This window comes from Ammospiza caudacuta, chromosome 3 (assembly GCF_027887145.1).
Source record: "Ammospiza caudacuta isolate bAmmCau1 chromosome 3, bAmmCau1.pri, whole genome shotgun sequence".
Taxonomy (NCBI): Eukaryota; Metazoa; Chordata; class Aves; order Passeriformes; family Passerellidae; genus Ammospiza; species Ammospiza caudacuta.
Window position 1 is genome coordinate 48607542 of NC_080595.1, and position 15652 is coordinate 48623193.

Sequence of the window (15652 nt, forward strand, 5' to 3'; positions counted from 1 at the left end):
GTTATTTGTAACCCATGGAGTTTTATTATAACACTTTAAATGTATTGTGTACTTGGGATTTTCTAGTCAAAATGTATTTTAGAAATATGTAAATCGATAAAGGACCTGGAAAAACAGCTCCAAAGGAAAGTTCTGAATTCTTAAATATGCTGCTAGAGTTCATGACATGTAATCATAGTGACAAAAGCTGAAAGATAGAATCAAATTAATATTGTAGGTGAGTTTAGTTGATGGTAATACTCCAAGTGATGGCACTGAATGAAAGGATAGTACATATGATATCTATGCATGCATCATTTCATTGTCTGCTATCACCAAAACAATGCAAGAAAGATTTCTAAATCTCATTTTTAAAATATTAGTGAATTGTTTCACACTAATAGTGACATAGACCATCCATTCAAGAAACTTAGCCCAAAGTTATAAAATTTATAAAATTTAATCAACAAAACATGAGTTGTAATTTCTCCAGATGAAATGTGGTTTGCAACTTTCATCATTATCTAAATATATGTTAAAAACAAACAAACCCTAAATGTTTACAAACCCACATATAATGTGGCTGTTTTGGGTCTTTTTTCTTTGTGTAGGGGTTTTTTTTGGTGTTTGTTTTCATTTGTGTTTTTTTTTTTTTTTTTTGTAGAACAGATGTAGAAATTCCACTTCTGGTCTAAAATAAGTGAAGAAAACCTGAAAAATCCCATTAAATCAGTTTTCCTTTATAACTGTATATCCCAGTAACTGTTTAGGCATCTTATTACTTAAAGATTAAAATGTAAAAAGAAGTAGATATTATGCTGAAAAATCTTGTCTGAGATACGGCTGTAACACAAGCACTGTGATCAGATGAAGTCAGATATGTGGTGTACAGTCCTGTAATTGGTTTGGTAAGTTTCTAGAGGCTTCTAAAAGCCTGCCAGTTTGCTGTGATTTATTTTCCGAGTCCTAACATTTTTAGCTCAGTTCCTAATGAAAAGAAAAGTTGCTGTCATTGCATGATCGGTTTATCTATTTGCATTTTGAACAGTCTGTTCAAAGCAGTGCCTTCATCCAAGTGCACAGTTGATGGGTTCTGATGGTTGGGTTTGGCTTTTCCCCCATCTAGTATACAAACCTTGTGACTCTTTAATAATCTCGGGACTATATGTTAAGGACTGCAAACAGATTACTCGTCTTCACCAAATGCAGTAACTGTAGTAAAATACAGTAAGAAAGTCCTTGAAAGATAAATAAGTGATATATAGAGGAAATCAAAAATATTTTGAGGTAGGAGTTCTTATTTGGGTACATTCATATCTGATGCAAGTTAGAGTGCTGGCTTTTCAGTGCAAGTTCACCCCAGAAGCTTCAGACTTGCTGCCTTACCCTGGGAAACTGAACATCACAAGGTTACACAGCTGGCATGTTCTGCCAAGTCCCCTGGAGCTCAGCATTTTAAATATTTTCTCTGAAGGGTTGGAGGGAAATGTACTTCATTAGCACATGCAGAGTAGTTACAAAGCAGTCATTTGAGTTTTAATTAGACTGATATGTAGCTACACATCTGAAAACCTGAAAAAACATTAACAAATCTGTGTTTCAAGCTAAGAACACATAAAAGTATAAGTGCTTATTTTAAGCTTTTTAGATGAATGTTTGTCTAAAACAGCAGTTCCAAATTAGCTTTGTACCTTCTTTGCACTTTAAGTCATGGTATTGCTGCTTTGTACTCAGTATTTTTAAGAGCTGTTAGTCTAAATTTGGTTCAGCAGACTCCTACGAATAATCTTAGCCCAATGGGCTCTCAGAAATAAGGGCAAAGAAATGTGGCCTAATAATGAGTAAATCTGTGTTTGAGGTATCTAATATTGATCATATCTGAAACAAAATGGAAAAAAGAGTATAAAATATTTTTTGTTTATTTCTTAAGACGTTTTGAGACAGACCTTTTGGGTTGTGATTTTCAAGATTTTCGACTTTACCTCCTGTTCACTTCCCCATGAAAAAGGAGGAAGATTATTTGTGCTTTTGTAGCAACTGACGAATGCTGTAGTTTGCTATCATAAAAAGAATAGTTTCATCATTAAATTAAGAGTTTTAGTTTATAAATAGTCTGAATTGGATGTGGGAAGTTGGGCAAGTGGAAGTAGTTTGGAGTTTGAAGATGTATGCTTTGTGACCCTGTGTTTGAAACCCCAATGCAAGTCGTTTTAGTTACTTTCCTAGTGCTGACTGTTGGGTTACCATATACAAATACAAGATTAACTTTTTCTGGTTTCACAAACAAAAGAACAGTTGCTTTATTTTGCATTAAAAAAACACAGGCGAGATGGTAAAATAAGTTATTATGCTCCTGAAGATTATGCATAAATGCTCAAGGTTGCAGTTCAGGCTGCTTTTCCTGAGTGTTTAATTGTTTTTGAATAACTGCTGAATGTCTGCTGTTTGTTTGAAAACCTGTACGTAATAGAGATGAATGTGAGTATGTGAATAATGCTAATGGATTTTATGGAGCTTTAACTCCTTCCAAGTTCTCTTTTTCTTCCCTACTGGATATAAAGAATACATTTAGAAGTGGGAAGTTTATTCCATCTTCCAGGTATTTATACTCTTGGCATACTTGTGAAGACACCTTGCACAAAAGTGTTGCCTTTTCATGAGCAATGACTTTTTACATGTGATTAAAAATCAGGAAACTGTTGTCACTGGGCTAATTTCAAACATCTGATACAATGTTCCCTTAATACTTCAAACTCTGCTTCTATCCCACATCTAAATGTCTTTTAATGATAACAGGGACTTAGGAATTTCAGGTTTTCTTGGTGTTTCTCCTAGTATTGACCAATTATATTTGCGCAGTACAAAGTTTACAGCTGGCAATAAGGCAATAATTGACAGAACTGCAGATCAAAATCAAGAGTTGCTCAAATAGCTTTAGATAATGTAGGATGAATTATTTTTGATAGTTGAAGGTCCTTTAAACAGCCAAGGTATGTATTGATCTTTAAAGGAAACAGCAGGGACAAGCTATTTCTACATGAAGGAAAATTGCAAATCTGTGACATTTTGAGTACTGTGAGAGAAAAAGAAACAGGGCTAGTACAGGACTTGCATGAGAAGTTTGGACAGCGGTCCCAGAAAGCAAACAAATATTCTGCTCAGTGCAATATGAAATATGAACTGACTTTCTAAGAAACCATTTGAGTGCCCATTATTCAATAAATTAGAAAGCCCATCAATACAGAATTTCTCTTTCTAGTGTATGTAAGTTGATTGAGTATTAGCAAATAAAAAGGCCAATAGAAATTTAAGTCAAATTGCAATAAGGTCTTATTTGTAAATAAGAAGCATGCCTAATTTGATTAGCTGTTTTAAGAATAAAGCTTAATAAGCTTTGAGTGCCATATTTGATATTTGATTTGGTTGATCTGAAGTACACTAACAATAAATTAAGCCCCTTTGGGCTGATACATTTGAAAAATACATCATAGAATAATGACAATGTAAGTCTTCATTAGCTCAGATTGGCAAAATAATTCCTTTTTGTCTTGCATGTTTCTGGCCAATTTATTACGGAGGTGATACATGTACCTGTCTACATAATTCTTACTAATTTTTTTTTGTCTATTGAAAGGAGAATTCCTTAGAATAATAAATGAAAAAGAATTTTGGTTATTTTGAAGAACTTTCAATTATGTGGTATTTTTTTGTCTTTTTTTTTAGAAAATAAACCAATACCAGACAGTTGAAAGGTCATTTTTAACCCCAGCATAGACAGGGACCTGAGTAAGGGAGTGAAACCTCTTTCTCTGGGTAGTTGAAATTTAAGGTATTGGCAAATTGAAATTAGAACCATCTAGAAAATGATATGTGCTTGTGTGTGATAGGTGTCTGCAAAGTTCTGTAGTTATCTTTTTATCTGATGTCAGAATGTGAAATTTTGAAAAAGAAGATCTTGACTCTGTGATAAAGGAGGAAACTCCAGGTTGGTCAATGATATAAATGAATGCCATATTCTCAGGGAGGGATGATATCTGTGAACTTGTTATACTCCTCCTCATTATACTCCTCACTGAACATGTATTCAAGTGTAGCAGGAAAAAACCTCCACACGTTGTTTAGGTCCTTGAGACTGTCCTTACCATAACTAAATTTTTAAGCCTCTTACTTTATTGCTTCTTGCATAATTCACTTCTGAGGCAGGTGGGAAATGCACGCAGGTATTTCTGTCTAGACAGTAGTTTGTGGAAGCTGTTTGTTCTGTGTGTTACTGAATGATAAGTAAAAAATTATTTAAAGCACCATTTGGTTTTATCTTAACAGCTTAGTAGCAATATTTGGACACCCTAGACCAAGAAAGAACAAAATTTGAATATTAAGGACAAATTACTCTTGCAATTGTTTTTTTTTTGATTTGGTAGTTAATAGGGCTGTATACTAAAACAAGTGTTTGTTTTTGCATTATGCAGTGGGTGTTCAGATGTAGTGCCATGCCCAGGCAACCAGGTGCTTTATATACTTAGACATTGATACATAAGCCACAGTTTCTAAGTGTACACGGTGAGCTTTTTTTTCCAACAGATATTTATTCCTGAAAGTATTATTGCACTTTTTATCAGGAGTGGAACCTTGTCAGTATAAGTCCTTAATTCCCGGGAATTTTCCTGGCAGGCAGTGTTTGCTTTTAGGACTTCTCAAATCCTTCTGTCCCTGGCCCAAATTATCTGCTAGAGTCTCTCTTGAACTGCAAGACCTGCATTATTAAATATAGATTTTTTTTTACCAAAAAACTTTCAATATATAATTCTGATTGATTTGCTTTACTTTTCAGAGGTGGATGTATATATCTTCTAAGGTAATGTATTTTTTTAAAATATGATTTTAAACTGTCTTGCCCAGGAGAGAGGTGATGATGCATCTCCTTTCCTTCATTTAAGGGCAAGTCAGAGGTGAATCAGAGCGTAAACTCCCAGTGCCCCATTGAGCAATATTTGATTTTCTTAGGTACACAGGTTGACCACTGATTTCAGCAACATACAATGGAAAATATAATAGTTAAAACTTACAACAAAACCCTTAAAAGTTAAAATTTGATGTCTGTTATGTTTTTTAGTCAATAATTTATGAGATAAATAAGCAGATTTTACTTTCCTTAGACATAGTTTTTCATGTTTACTGCAATGTAGATGAATTGCTCATAACAGTTGGTATTCTGGGAGGATTAGTGTTTATGTTATTTGGATGTACTTTTAAATGTGAAAATTCTACTGTGAAGATTTCAGATATGGGATAAATGTAACAGTAAGAGAATCTCAGCAAATAATGGCCTATTGGTTATTATGCAGGGGCAAGAACTTCCACTGACACAGGTCAGGCTGTGTCACTTATTACAGACACAAAACATGTGCATGTCTGCCATATTTCTTTGATCCTGAAAGGTTACAGGGTTGCTGCTTAGAAATATGACTGTTGTAATGTGTTTGGTTTATATTAAATCTGGTCAGGGATTAGGAAGATTTTCCTTTTGTCTGTCTGGTATGTTTTTCAGAGAGGGACAAAATAGTGTTTTATAAAGGTCATCTTTCTGATGCTGCAAGAATTAAGGGTAGAGTGCTTCCTTCCAGGTTCTAAAGCAACAGTACCCTCCCATGATAATAATCATCCTAGATTTTTCCATTACTCGTTGCAGTAGCTACAAATACAACATAATCTCTGAGAATAAAAGGGAACGTTAAAGTTTTGAATTATACCCATAAGATTAGCATAATAAGATAGAATTTTCAGCATTAATATGAAGATAACAAACCATGTTTTTGTTAATTTGGATGTGTGCCTAGACCCTCTGTAGTGCTGTTGATCCTATGAGCTTTTCTTATTTTATTAATCAGCATGCAATTTTCCTAATTACCTTAAAAATGAACACATTTTCACTGCACTAGGGTGATACACTATTAATTAAGTTCATCTAAGCTTCTGGCTACAGCAGCAAATGTTGTTGATGGGAGTTGAGCTGATTGACCAAGTTTATCCATCAATGCTGCAGTGTAGTTGTACGGCTCCTTACCTAATATCACTTATATCTCTTGCAAAGACTTTTAAATTTTCAAAAAGGAGATAAAAAGGAAAATGCTCTCAGTAATGCAGATATGTGGGACTTATGTCCTTAGGTTAGAAAGGAGACTAGAGGGAAGAGATGGAGGGTAAGAGGAAAAAGCCTCTTATCCATTTAAAGATGGAATGTATGCAGCCCTTAATCTATACAGAAAGCAAATACCTTACCAGGAATTACAGCTTCCAAGTGATTAAGATAGTCTTCTCTGTTAATAAAATGGCCTCAAGACCTTTGACAGATTTCAGGATCAAAGCTATTTCCAAAGAGCAAAAACTTGTAAGAAAAATTGTAAGATGAAACTGTTTTCAACATAAATTAAAATACTCTAATTGTACTTTAGTAAGAATATCTGAAGTAGAAGTAGATTTCTTATGGATTTTTAAAGAAGATTGTGAGAAGGAAAAACCCCAAGTAGTAGTTCCTTCTATGCTTTCAAGTTTTTACAGATTAGTTTCAGGCACACACACAATTTTCTTTGCCAATGAGCTCTGCTACACAGTGACCACCAGATGACATTTCACTCTCTGAAAATGAAAGTGGGGAAGGAGTTTTGTCTTCACTGCTGTGCAAACTCATAGAGAATAAAAACTAGTTACTCCCTGTAATCAGACAAAAACTACTGTAGAAGAGTGTTTGATGTATCAACAGAAAGTATGCTCAGTGTATCAAGGTTTCTTCCACTGCTGGTTTTATTCAGTCTAATACTTCGCTTCTGGGAGGCTTCTGCACTTGGAGATCTGGACAAGATGGTGAACTTTCTATATGTGACCAGAGAGAGTATTTTAAGAAAATTAAAACAGTCAGTTGTTTAGGTCAGATTAACAAGGAGATCAGCATGTGGCATAGGCAACCAACACAGTTCAAGAAAACTACTGAGGGCATGGAGCGGTCTTGTGTTTTAAGATTTGAAAATGGAATGATTGCAATGTATTTGTGTCTGGCCTCAGCTCCATCACTAGCTGGTTTTCCCTGTGTTTGTCTCCTCCTTCCTTTTTTTTTTAATTCTAGTCCATGTTCTGATTTTATCCTCCTGTCAGTTTCTAAGTTTTATCTCTGAAACATCTGAAACAATTTTCCTGTGCAAAAAGGACTCTTTTGAGCTTTCAGATGTTAACAAGAAACTTTTCACTACGTGAAAATGATGTTTTTCAGGAAGTAAAACATGCCCAGATTTTTGAAGTTTTTCCTAGAAAAAAGTGTACTTGTGACAAAAAGCCACCTCCTTGTCAAGCTGCTCTTCCAAAAACATGAGGACATTATAAGTTTTAGGTAGAGTAACATGAAAAATTTTCAATGCTGAAAATTTCTCTGCTTTTGAGGAAGAAAACTGCTTGGGATGGAATGTCCTATAAAAGCCTCATAGAGAAACTGATGGTTTCAGACTGAAATAGTCAGAAGCAGCTGATAGCAAACTTTCTGTAGGAGGTGTCCAGGCAGCCTTCACAGTGTGCTCATGGTAAACACGTGAAAGTTTGACACTGCTCCTGGAGGAGTTCTAGGGAGCGGAGAGAGTTATTTGGCACTCTACAGAACTGAAACTGTAAGGCTCATAATTCATTCTCTGCCTTTTCTGCTTTGGGATTTGATGAGTATGGTTCATTCTGTTTGGCTGATGGGACTTGGTTTGTCAGACCCATATATTTCTGTTCTGGGTCCATTGTTTCGATGACAAGCTTGAAAACAAGGAAAGCTGGGCCCTCTATGTAGAGTCCTAGAAACAGAAGTTTTTCCTTGGTTATATTGAGTGTGTTTCATCACTGTCACCAGACAGAATCTCATTTAAATAGAAAGGGCTGCCAGAAAGATAGAGATGTATAAATTGAAATGTAACTTGAAAATAGCTGATGGGTTCAGTTTCTTTCAGGCTACTCCCACAAATAGGACTACAGATGTTTTGCTTAAATTCTGTACTAAAATGAGTTTTCTGAGTCCTCCTACTTGGATTCTTGAGGTTAGGCCTCTAGTAAATGTGCTAGAATTAAAAAGAGTTATGAACACCCACATCTCATTTTTTGACATCAGGCTGCTTAATTAGGTGATTGATTAGGCACTGATGTGTGAATTCTCAGTATACAGTTAAAAATGAAATGCCTCTAAATCCATTTAATTGGGAGTTGGGTTAGAAAAATAAGAAGCTTGCAAATATCTAGGAAGACAAGTAAAGCTGAGGTGAAGCTGCCTATTCTTAGAGACAGAATTCTGTTTGCTGATGCAATTTATTATCCTTCAGTCTTGTACTAATATTTATGAGAGGCAGAAGTTCAGTTTACATTCACAAGATTATATGCAACATATTATTTGAGCAGGTTGTGCATTCCAGTGGCTTGTTAGCACTGTGTGATTGTCAGAGTAATGACAACAGCACTGAGTTTTGTGTCTCAGCCTCTTGCTTTCCTTGGAGTGTGTAAATAGAAAATCTCCAGAAAATTAAACTGAGGATAATTAATACATCCAGTACCCATGATTCACCTGTGGGTTGGAATGCAGTTAGGGTTATTTTGAAATATATTTCAAAAGCTTTACTTGAAACACCTTTTTAATAAAGGGTATGATTATCTAATTTGCAAATCTGCCTCCCACAGAGTAAAGCGTGGTTTAATATGCAAATATTACTACAGAAAACTAGTGTCCACAATAAATGTAGTTTAAAATGACAGGAAGAATAAAGAATTCACCAGTTTTCTAAATAATCCAATAATTACTTCAGTAATGCGTATGCCTTAAAAATTCCAGATGACTGTTACATTTATTTTAACCTCTCTAATTTTGCTGATTGGACTATTACAAGTCATGATGAAGGAACAATAGAAAAAAGGTAATAATAATTTATTGCTTTTCTCCTAGAGGTACTCAGCATCCTTTTGAAATGCAATATACAATTTCTATTTATGTAATAACATTTTAAAAAATCGAACTGCTTGCATATTAGGCTGTAATTATGACTGAGTAGATTTTCTAAAAAGAAAAATTGATAAGAGGGCAAATCTAAACATAAACTGGTAGCCAAATCAGTAATGCTTTAATTAATACTGAGATAAACTGGAGTTACTACTATTTACCTTATAAGTCAGTGAGTATATTTTATATTCAAACTGATTTTGCAAATGTGTCAGAAATGAACTGAAAATAAATTATATTGAATACTGCCATTGCTTATTAGAATTTTCCACTGATCATATGAACTGAAGTGGTACAGATTCCCTGGATTGTCCAAGACCATTATATGCTCTGTCACAAAAAAACTCAATCTCTGCTTTGGAATATGAATTAATTTTCTATGTCTTCATTTAAAAAGTTACTGCAGCAAGTATAAATATGATGAAAATTGGTGGAAAAGAAGGTCGAAGATTGCCAATATGGTTATTTATATCTGATGAGACCTCTGCTTTTGAGCTGATCAGTGTTTGGGGTTATAGTTTGTATTCTGTTATCAAAATGGAGATGTATTATTACCATTTAACTGTCAGTTAAACTTGGTAATTTTGATGTTTATTAAAAGTGCATTTGTGGGTGGTTAGACATGTAGCAAAATATTTTCTTTAAAATTATTAATTATTTAATAGTGTGTTTATAGTCTAGCAAAGCATCACTGAAATATCTGCCAACACATTTCACCTGTCCTCAAAAAAGCCTGATGCTGAAAACAAATTGCTACAGGTTTTCCTTGCAGCTGCTAGAATATGCAGTTGCTCTCCAGGCTGGGTACTAAAATGTGCTATATACTGTGCAGGAAAATATTTTTCAGTAGAGAATGTTAGACTGCCATAGAATACCTTTATTTTTCATATGCCATCCTCTGTGTGTGAGATAATTTGACAGAAAATAAGATAGATAATCAGAGGTCTGGCAAAGACTCTGGTTTCTTTCCTCCTTTTTATTTTATGCTTTGAAGAGATGGAAAAGACACTTGTGAATAATTTTTGTTATATTTAAATGACAGCTTTAAAATTACTTGGAATTACTGTCTTTGGAGGAGGCTGTTCAAGAGAGGAAACTTCAGTCTGTGTCTGAGGCCCAAAGCCTCATTCTTTAAATCCGTAGTGTTAAAAGCATCAGCATTGAAATAAAGTGTAGAGAGATGAGCAGAGCTAAATACATTGGCAGTTCTGCATCTGTCTCCTGTTTTTCCATGCTTTGATTGTTGTACGTGCTGGGATTGATGCAGTCATGCCTGTTGGATTTTCAGTAGAGCAGAGCTGGCTGAGGAAGTGCCAGAGAGGAAGGTCTAAATCACATGCTTCCTGCAAGCATCAGTAGGTGCAAAGCTCTTAAGGGAAAAACATTTCTCTCTGAGGGCCTCCAAGTACCCAGGCATTCATGCAGTGAAGATGAGGTAGGATAATGTGCTCTCCCTTTTGCCTCATAAAAAAACCCTGTCTCTAACATTTTGCTAGACTGTAAGAACACAGCACTTCTTTCACTTAATTAAAGCTAAGCATCTCATACATTTCTCCTAATTTACTCCTGAGCAGCAAAAAGTGTGCCTTACTCATCTGCAATGAGAATAGCTGAAAAGTGTTCATTGGGACTTCATGCCTTAGTCTTAGCAGGTAGGAAAGGAAGTGCTCATGGAGGTCTTGAACATAAAGGAGAATGACATTGATGAAGAAAAAGTGTCCTAGATATGTTGGTTTGATCAGTGTTTGGAACGATGCAGGAGTTTTGATATTGGAGAGTATATAAAATATTTGATGTGTCCAAAATTGTATGTGTGAGACACGTTCTGCCAGCAAAAATGCTACTTTAAATAACAGCAATAACAGTGGGAATATTGTTAAGGAGACTTGGTTTGGTTATAGATGCAGACAAGTTAGCCTTAACTCATTTCTGAACACAGTGTATGTAACATTTTTTCTCTTTTGTTTGTACTCTTGTTTGTCAGTTTAACTGGGCAGACTGGAGGACGAGCTGCGCTCTTAGGCTGTGAGACTTTCTAGACTGGAAAAATGTCCTTACATTAACTGAGTTGAAGCAGCACCTTGCAGCCTGAGATCTCTGAGTGCTCTCTTTCCTGCTTTGTAACAAAAGGGCTTGTGATGGTACTTACATTACAAGGATGTTTTGAAGACAATCTAATTGGTTGTTTGTTGGCCCAGTCTTACCATTAGAAGGACTGTTGGAGTGTCTGACTAGCTACATAAGAAAAATGGTAACAAGAATACTGAGACATAATGAGAGACCTGATTCTGAAGGAGTTGGCTGAGAAAATATTTCATGCCAAAGTATCATTGCATAAGTCAGTCAAAACCCATGCAACAGAAGATGCTATTAAAACCTTTTCATCTGGCTTAAACTTAAAGTACAATTTTACATTAATTTCATTGAAATATAGGTATTGGAAAATAATGAAAGATCTATTATGCATTAAACAGACCTGAATTGCTGTGTTTAGTAGGGATGAACAGAAATATAATAAGCTAGTAAGATTGTGAGTGATTCTGAGAAAACGAACTTTTCTGGGGGGGGTGGGAAAGATTTTGCAACTAACTTTTACAATTTGGCCTTGGAAGTCGCCTCTTCACTTTGTACACAGTTTGAGTAAGTGTGCAGTTTTACAGCTTTAGCAGCAAAAGAATTCATGGTGTAAAAAAACTGAATTCCAACAGTCAATAAAAATATTCCTAAACTAAAATATGCAACTAACATGAAAAGAAAATAGAGAAGGGATGCAAAAGAATTTCTGGAGGCAAGTAAAGGTGTGTAGGAGTTGCATGTTCTATTAACAGAAGAAAAGATCCCCACATAAAATCTAATTTTACTTTGCTACTTTGTAACTTAGACATTGCTATTACAAACTTCTTTCAGTTTTATATGAATTTTTATGATAGTCTGGGAAATTAACTTTTCAATAGTTCAATGATCTTTATTTCAAGCATGTCAAGTTAACTAATAATTTTTGTAAGACTTGTTAGTTTTATCCCAGTTAGTGCAGCCTGTAGTGAAGTATAGTGCCCTGCAAGGCTTAGAAGCTGCTGGCTTGGCCTTGATACCTGGTGTCCACTATTTCTACTACAAAAATTCGTCTTGACCTTCATGATAAACATGAGCTCTGGCTAACTACCATAACCTAAGGACTGAATTTGGTTTTCCTCACAATCTGAGCATAATGTCTGGGACACATGTTCCATGTGCTAACGTCCAAGCAGACCCATCATTGCTTTGCCTAGGAGCCTTTCCACTCCCAGTCTTTTTTTCTGATTTTCTTTGTACAACTTGTATTGCTGCTCCTATTCCTTCCAAGGACCACATCCAAGAAGAGTCTACCTCTATTCCCCTGTAATCACTATTAGATTTTTAAAGAGAATTGCAAGATCCCTCTCCTCCTCTCTGCAGAAACACAGGGGGGAGTGCACTAGCCCTGACATTCATGGCGATCCTCTGCTGAACTTGATGAAATTCGTTGATTTCTTCTTTCATTGAGAGTTTCTTTCTTTCTTTTTGAGGGGACCTGATTCCCCAGGTATCAGCTTGCACATGTTGAGCAGAACATTGCTTCCCTTTACTGGCTAAAACTTAACTCCTGCAGCCCAGTATGTGGCTGGATTTCGTAGCCTCAGAAATGTAATAGATCTTTCAGATCCATGGATGGTGAGGCAAAATAGAGCCACTGGAGAGTGCTACTCATAAAATGTGTTACTAATGTGATCTCATGCTTCTCTTTTATCTAGAATGTTCCACCTGATTTGTCCATCTGCACCTTTGTGCTGGAGCAGTCTCTGTCAGTACGGGCCCTCCAGGAAATGCTGGCTAACACAGAAGAAAAGGCAGAAGGGGTAAGTTATTAAATATTCACCTTTCTTTATCTTGCAAAATAGTACTTTTTTCTTATGGTAACACAGGTTTCATGGCTGTCACATGCTTATAGCATGATTGTGCTGAATTTTCCTCCTCTGCTATGGGAATGTCTGTTTTTTTTGGAAATTATAAGCAATTGCAGGGTCCACTGAAGCTTGCTAGAGTTGTAAATTCACAATTTCAATGTGCTATGAGTCAGTATAGAGTTACAAGGGTGTTTTAATTTGAGAATGTCATATAAAGCTTGATCACTTCTTCTGAACAAATAAACTTCCTGAGCATTCCTGACTATATTGGGTGAGACTGTTAAAAGGTCTTAAAATGACTTGGATGTATGCTGGTTGTGTCTGGAAATAATCAAACTCATGTGTATGCCCTGAGCTAAAATATGCTGTGACAGACCTTTAAACTGAAGATAAAATATTATTTAGTTTGGTGGACAAGAAATAGCAGTCTGGAAGATGAAGGATATAGGAATTATTTAAATCCTATGAGAATTATTGTAATTATTCCTAATAGGAATTAATTTTTTGACTAACAAATAGTTATTTACAAATAAATCATAGTAGTGTAATTATTGTTCCCTGCAGTGCAGTTAATTTGATTTGTTATGCTGTAATTGAGTGCTCCATATCCACCTTATAGTGTTCATCTGAATGCTGTGCTCTAGCTCAAATCCTGTTAAGTTTGAGGAAGAGTGACTGTAGGCATAGGAGTTATACAGGCAAAGAGAAGTAGGTGTTAACTACTTCTAGTAGTAGTAGATGGACTAGTAAGTCCATCAGTCAAGAAAGCTGGCAGGAGATAAGCATGCCTCTGATATTTATGGGGATGCCTCAAGAAAGCAAACTAATGTAGAGTAGTCAGTCCCATGAAATGCCGGGCATTTAGACTGAAACTGGTATTTGGGAAATGGAGTCTGGGAGCAGTCCCATGGATGATCCAGAGTGTGTTCTGCAGTGACAATTTGTGACAAGAGAATGTCAAGCATATCTGAGAGAAGAGGTGGTACCAGAGTAAGCAGATACAGACTTCTTTACCCCTCTTCCCTTACTTTGTGAATACTGAAACCAAGAGCAAGCAAATTCACAGGGAAAAAAATAAAATCAAAAGAACAGACATACACAGGCATAATGTCAAAAATCAGTCAAATCCCCAGGATGTACAGTGATAATTGTGTATGACCATGTGTGTAGAGTAGAGCAACAGTTTTCTTTCTATTTATTCCCAACAGATGTGAGCAGGGGCCTGAACTAAAAGAAGTATAGGGGAATGTGTGATAAAGTAATGCTATAGGGCAGAATGCAGTGAATGAAAAAGCATTCAATTTTTGAACATGAAGTACTGAAACTTTTTTTAAATCATAAAATCAACTTGCAGATTTTCTCTTGCACTGTCTTTAGCAGAGTGCTGGGGCCATGTGTTAGGAGAATATTTGCTTTTAATACAGAGATCACACCCAGAGAACTTTGGAGAATGAACAAACCTCTGAAGAATGATCAGACAATGTGAGCTCGGGTATTCTGCTGGGAACAGGGCAGACTTAAGAGAGCTTTTTAGGGGCTTTAGGTGGAATATTTGCACTAGTTCTGGACTATTTTCTGCACTTGATGTGAGTAGAAAAAGATTTTTGTAGGACACCCTGACCAATGAGACATACTATGTTTGGTGGTAATCTGGTATTTTCTGGAAAAAATTACTGATGTTTTCTGTGCACAACCATGAAGGTCAGAATTCTGGACACTTACACCCTGCCTAAATAACACGGATGGGCAGCTGCTCTGGTCTACAGTGCTCTGTACTCAAAGGTCTTCTGAGATGTGCACAGGAAAGATAAAGCAAAGTTCTGAGTGTGGTCATCATGTGGCTCTTGGCTGTTTACAAAGTAGTTTACTGTGCTCTCAGCACCTATTAAATGGCAACACTAGCAGAAGATACAGCTATACCAACAGAGAGAGATAGTGTTCAGTAAATCATAAATATATTTCTACTACAATGGCTTCTATAGAAAGGCATTAGGAATCTGCTTGTGTCTCTTGCATATTAATATACTAATATTAGAGGACAACAATCTTGAAAATAATGGTTTGTAGATGAACACAAGGTCATGTTTTCAAGGTCTATATTTTTCTTTTTAGTAAGTCTCTGAAAGCCAAGATGGTACTAAAATGAATATGTACTTGCTGATAAATTAAATTAATAGAACTGACATTTGGTATCTGTATGTGCTTTCTATGAAAAATACATAAATTTTGCCTTTGCATTTATATTTGTAAGTCATAGGCCAGGTACTTATATAGACAGCATCATATCTGTTTGAAGCAACTGTTAAAAAAAGTTTTAAGATACAAGGTAATTTGTCTTGCCTGAAGCACTGCTGCCTTCCTAGAGAAGCATCAATTATTTTTATTAAAATAACAGTGCTTCATTTAATTTAGTAGAAGAAAATATAGGAATTTTTTGAGAAATTGTTGCTATAAACTGGTTTCAGTGTGACCTCAGTTTTCTAGTGGAAAGAATCCTGCAAAAGGAGGTCTTTTCAGTCCTCAGTTACTTTTCATTGCATTAGAAATCATTAAGATGCTGTGCTTATTATATGCAGAGTGCTGGTTTGCCTTTTGTATTGTGTAATCTCTTGAATGCTATGTTTATATAATAGGTATTCTTGTTATATAACAGGTAAGTTAGCAGTAATGTAATGGCTGAGTACTATGAACAAAATCTCACGCTGACTTGAGTCTGAACAATAAGCAGCTTTCTTGTGCC

The 15652-nt window shown here is 35.6% G+C and overlaps 1 protein-coding gene across 1 annotated transcript in view; it reads left to right on the forward strand.

The window, feature by feature from the left end:
* RYR2 (ryanodine receptor 2) overlaps positions 1-15652 on the forward strand; it is a 380761-nt gene that overhangs the window by 100070 nt on the left and 265039 nt on the right. The window contains exon 3 of the mRNA XM_058801183.1: positions 12760-12864. Coding sequence (XP_058657166.1) covers positions 12760-12864 — 105 coding nt within the window. The remainder of the gene's footprint in view (positions 1-12759; positions 12865-15652) is intronic.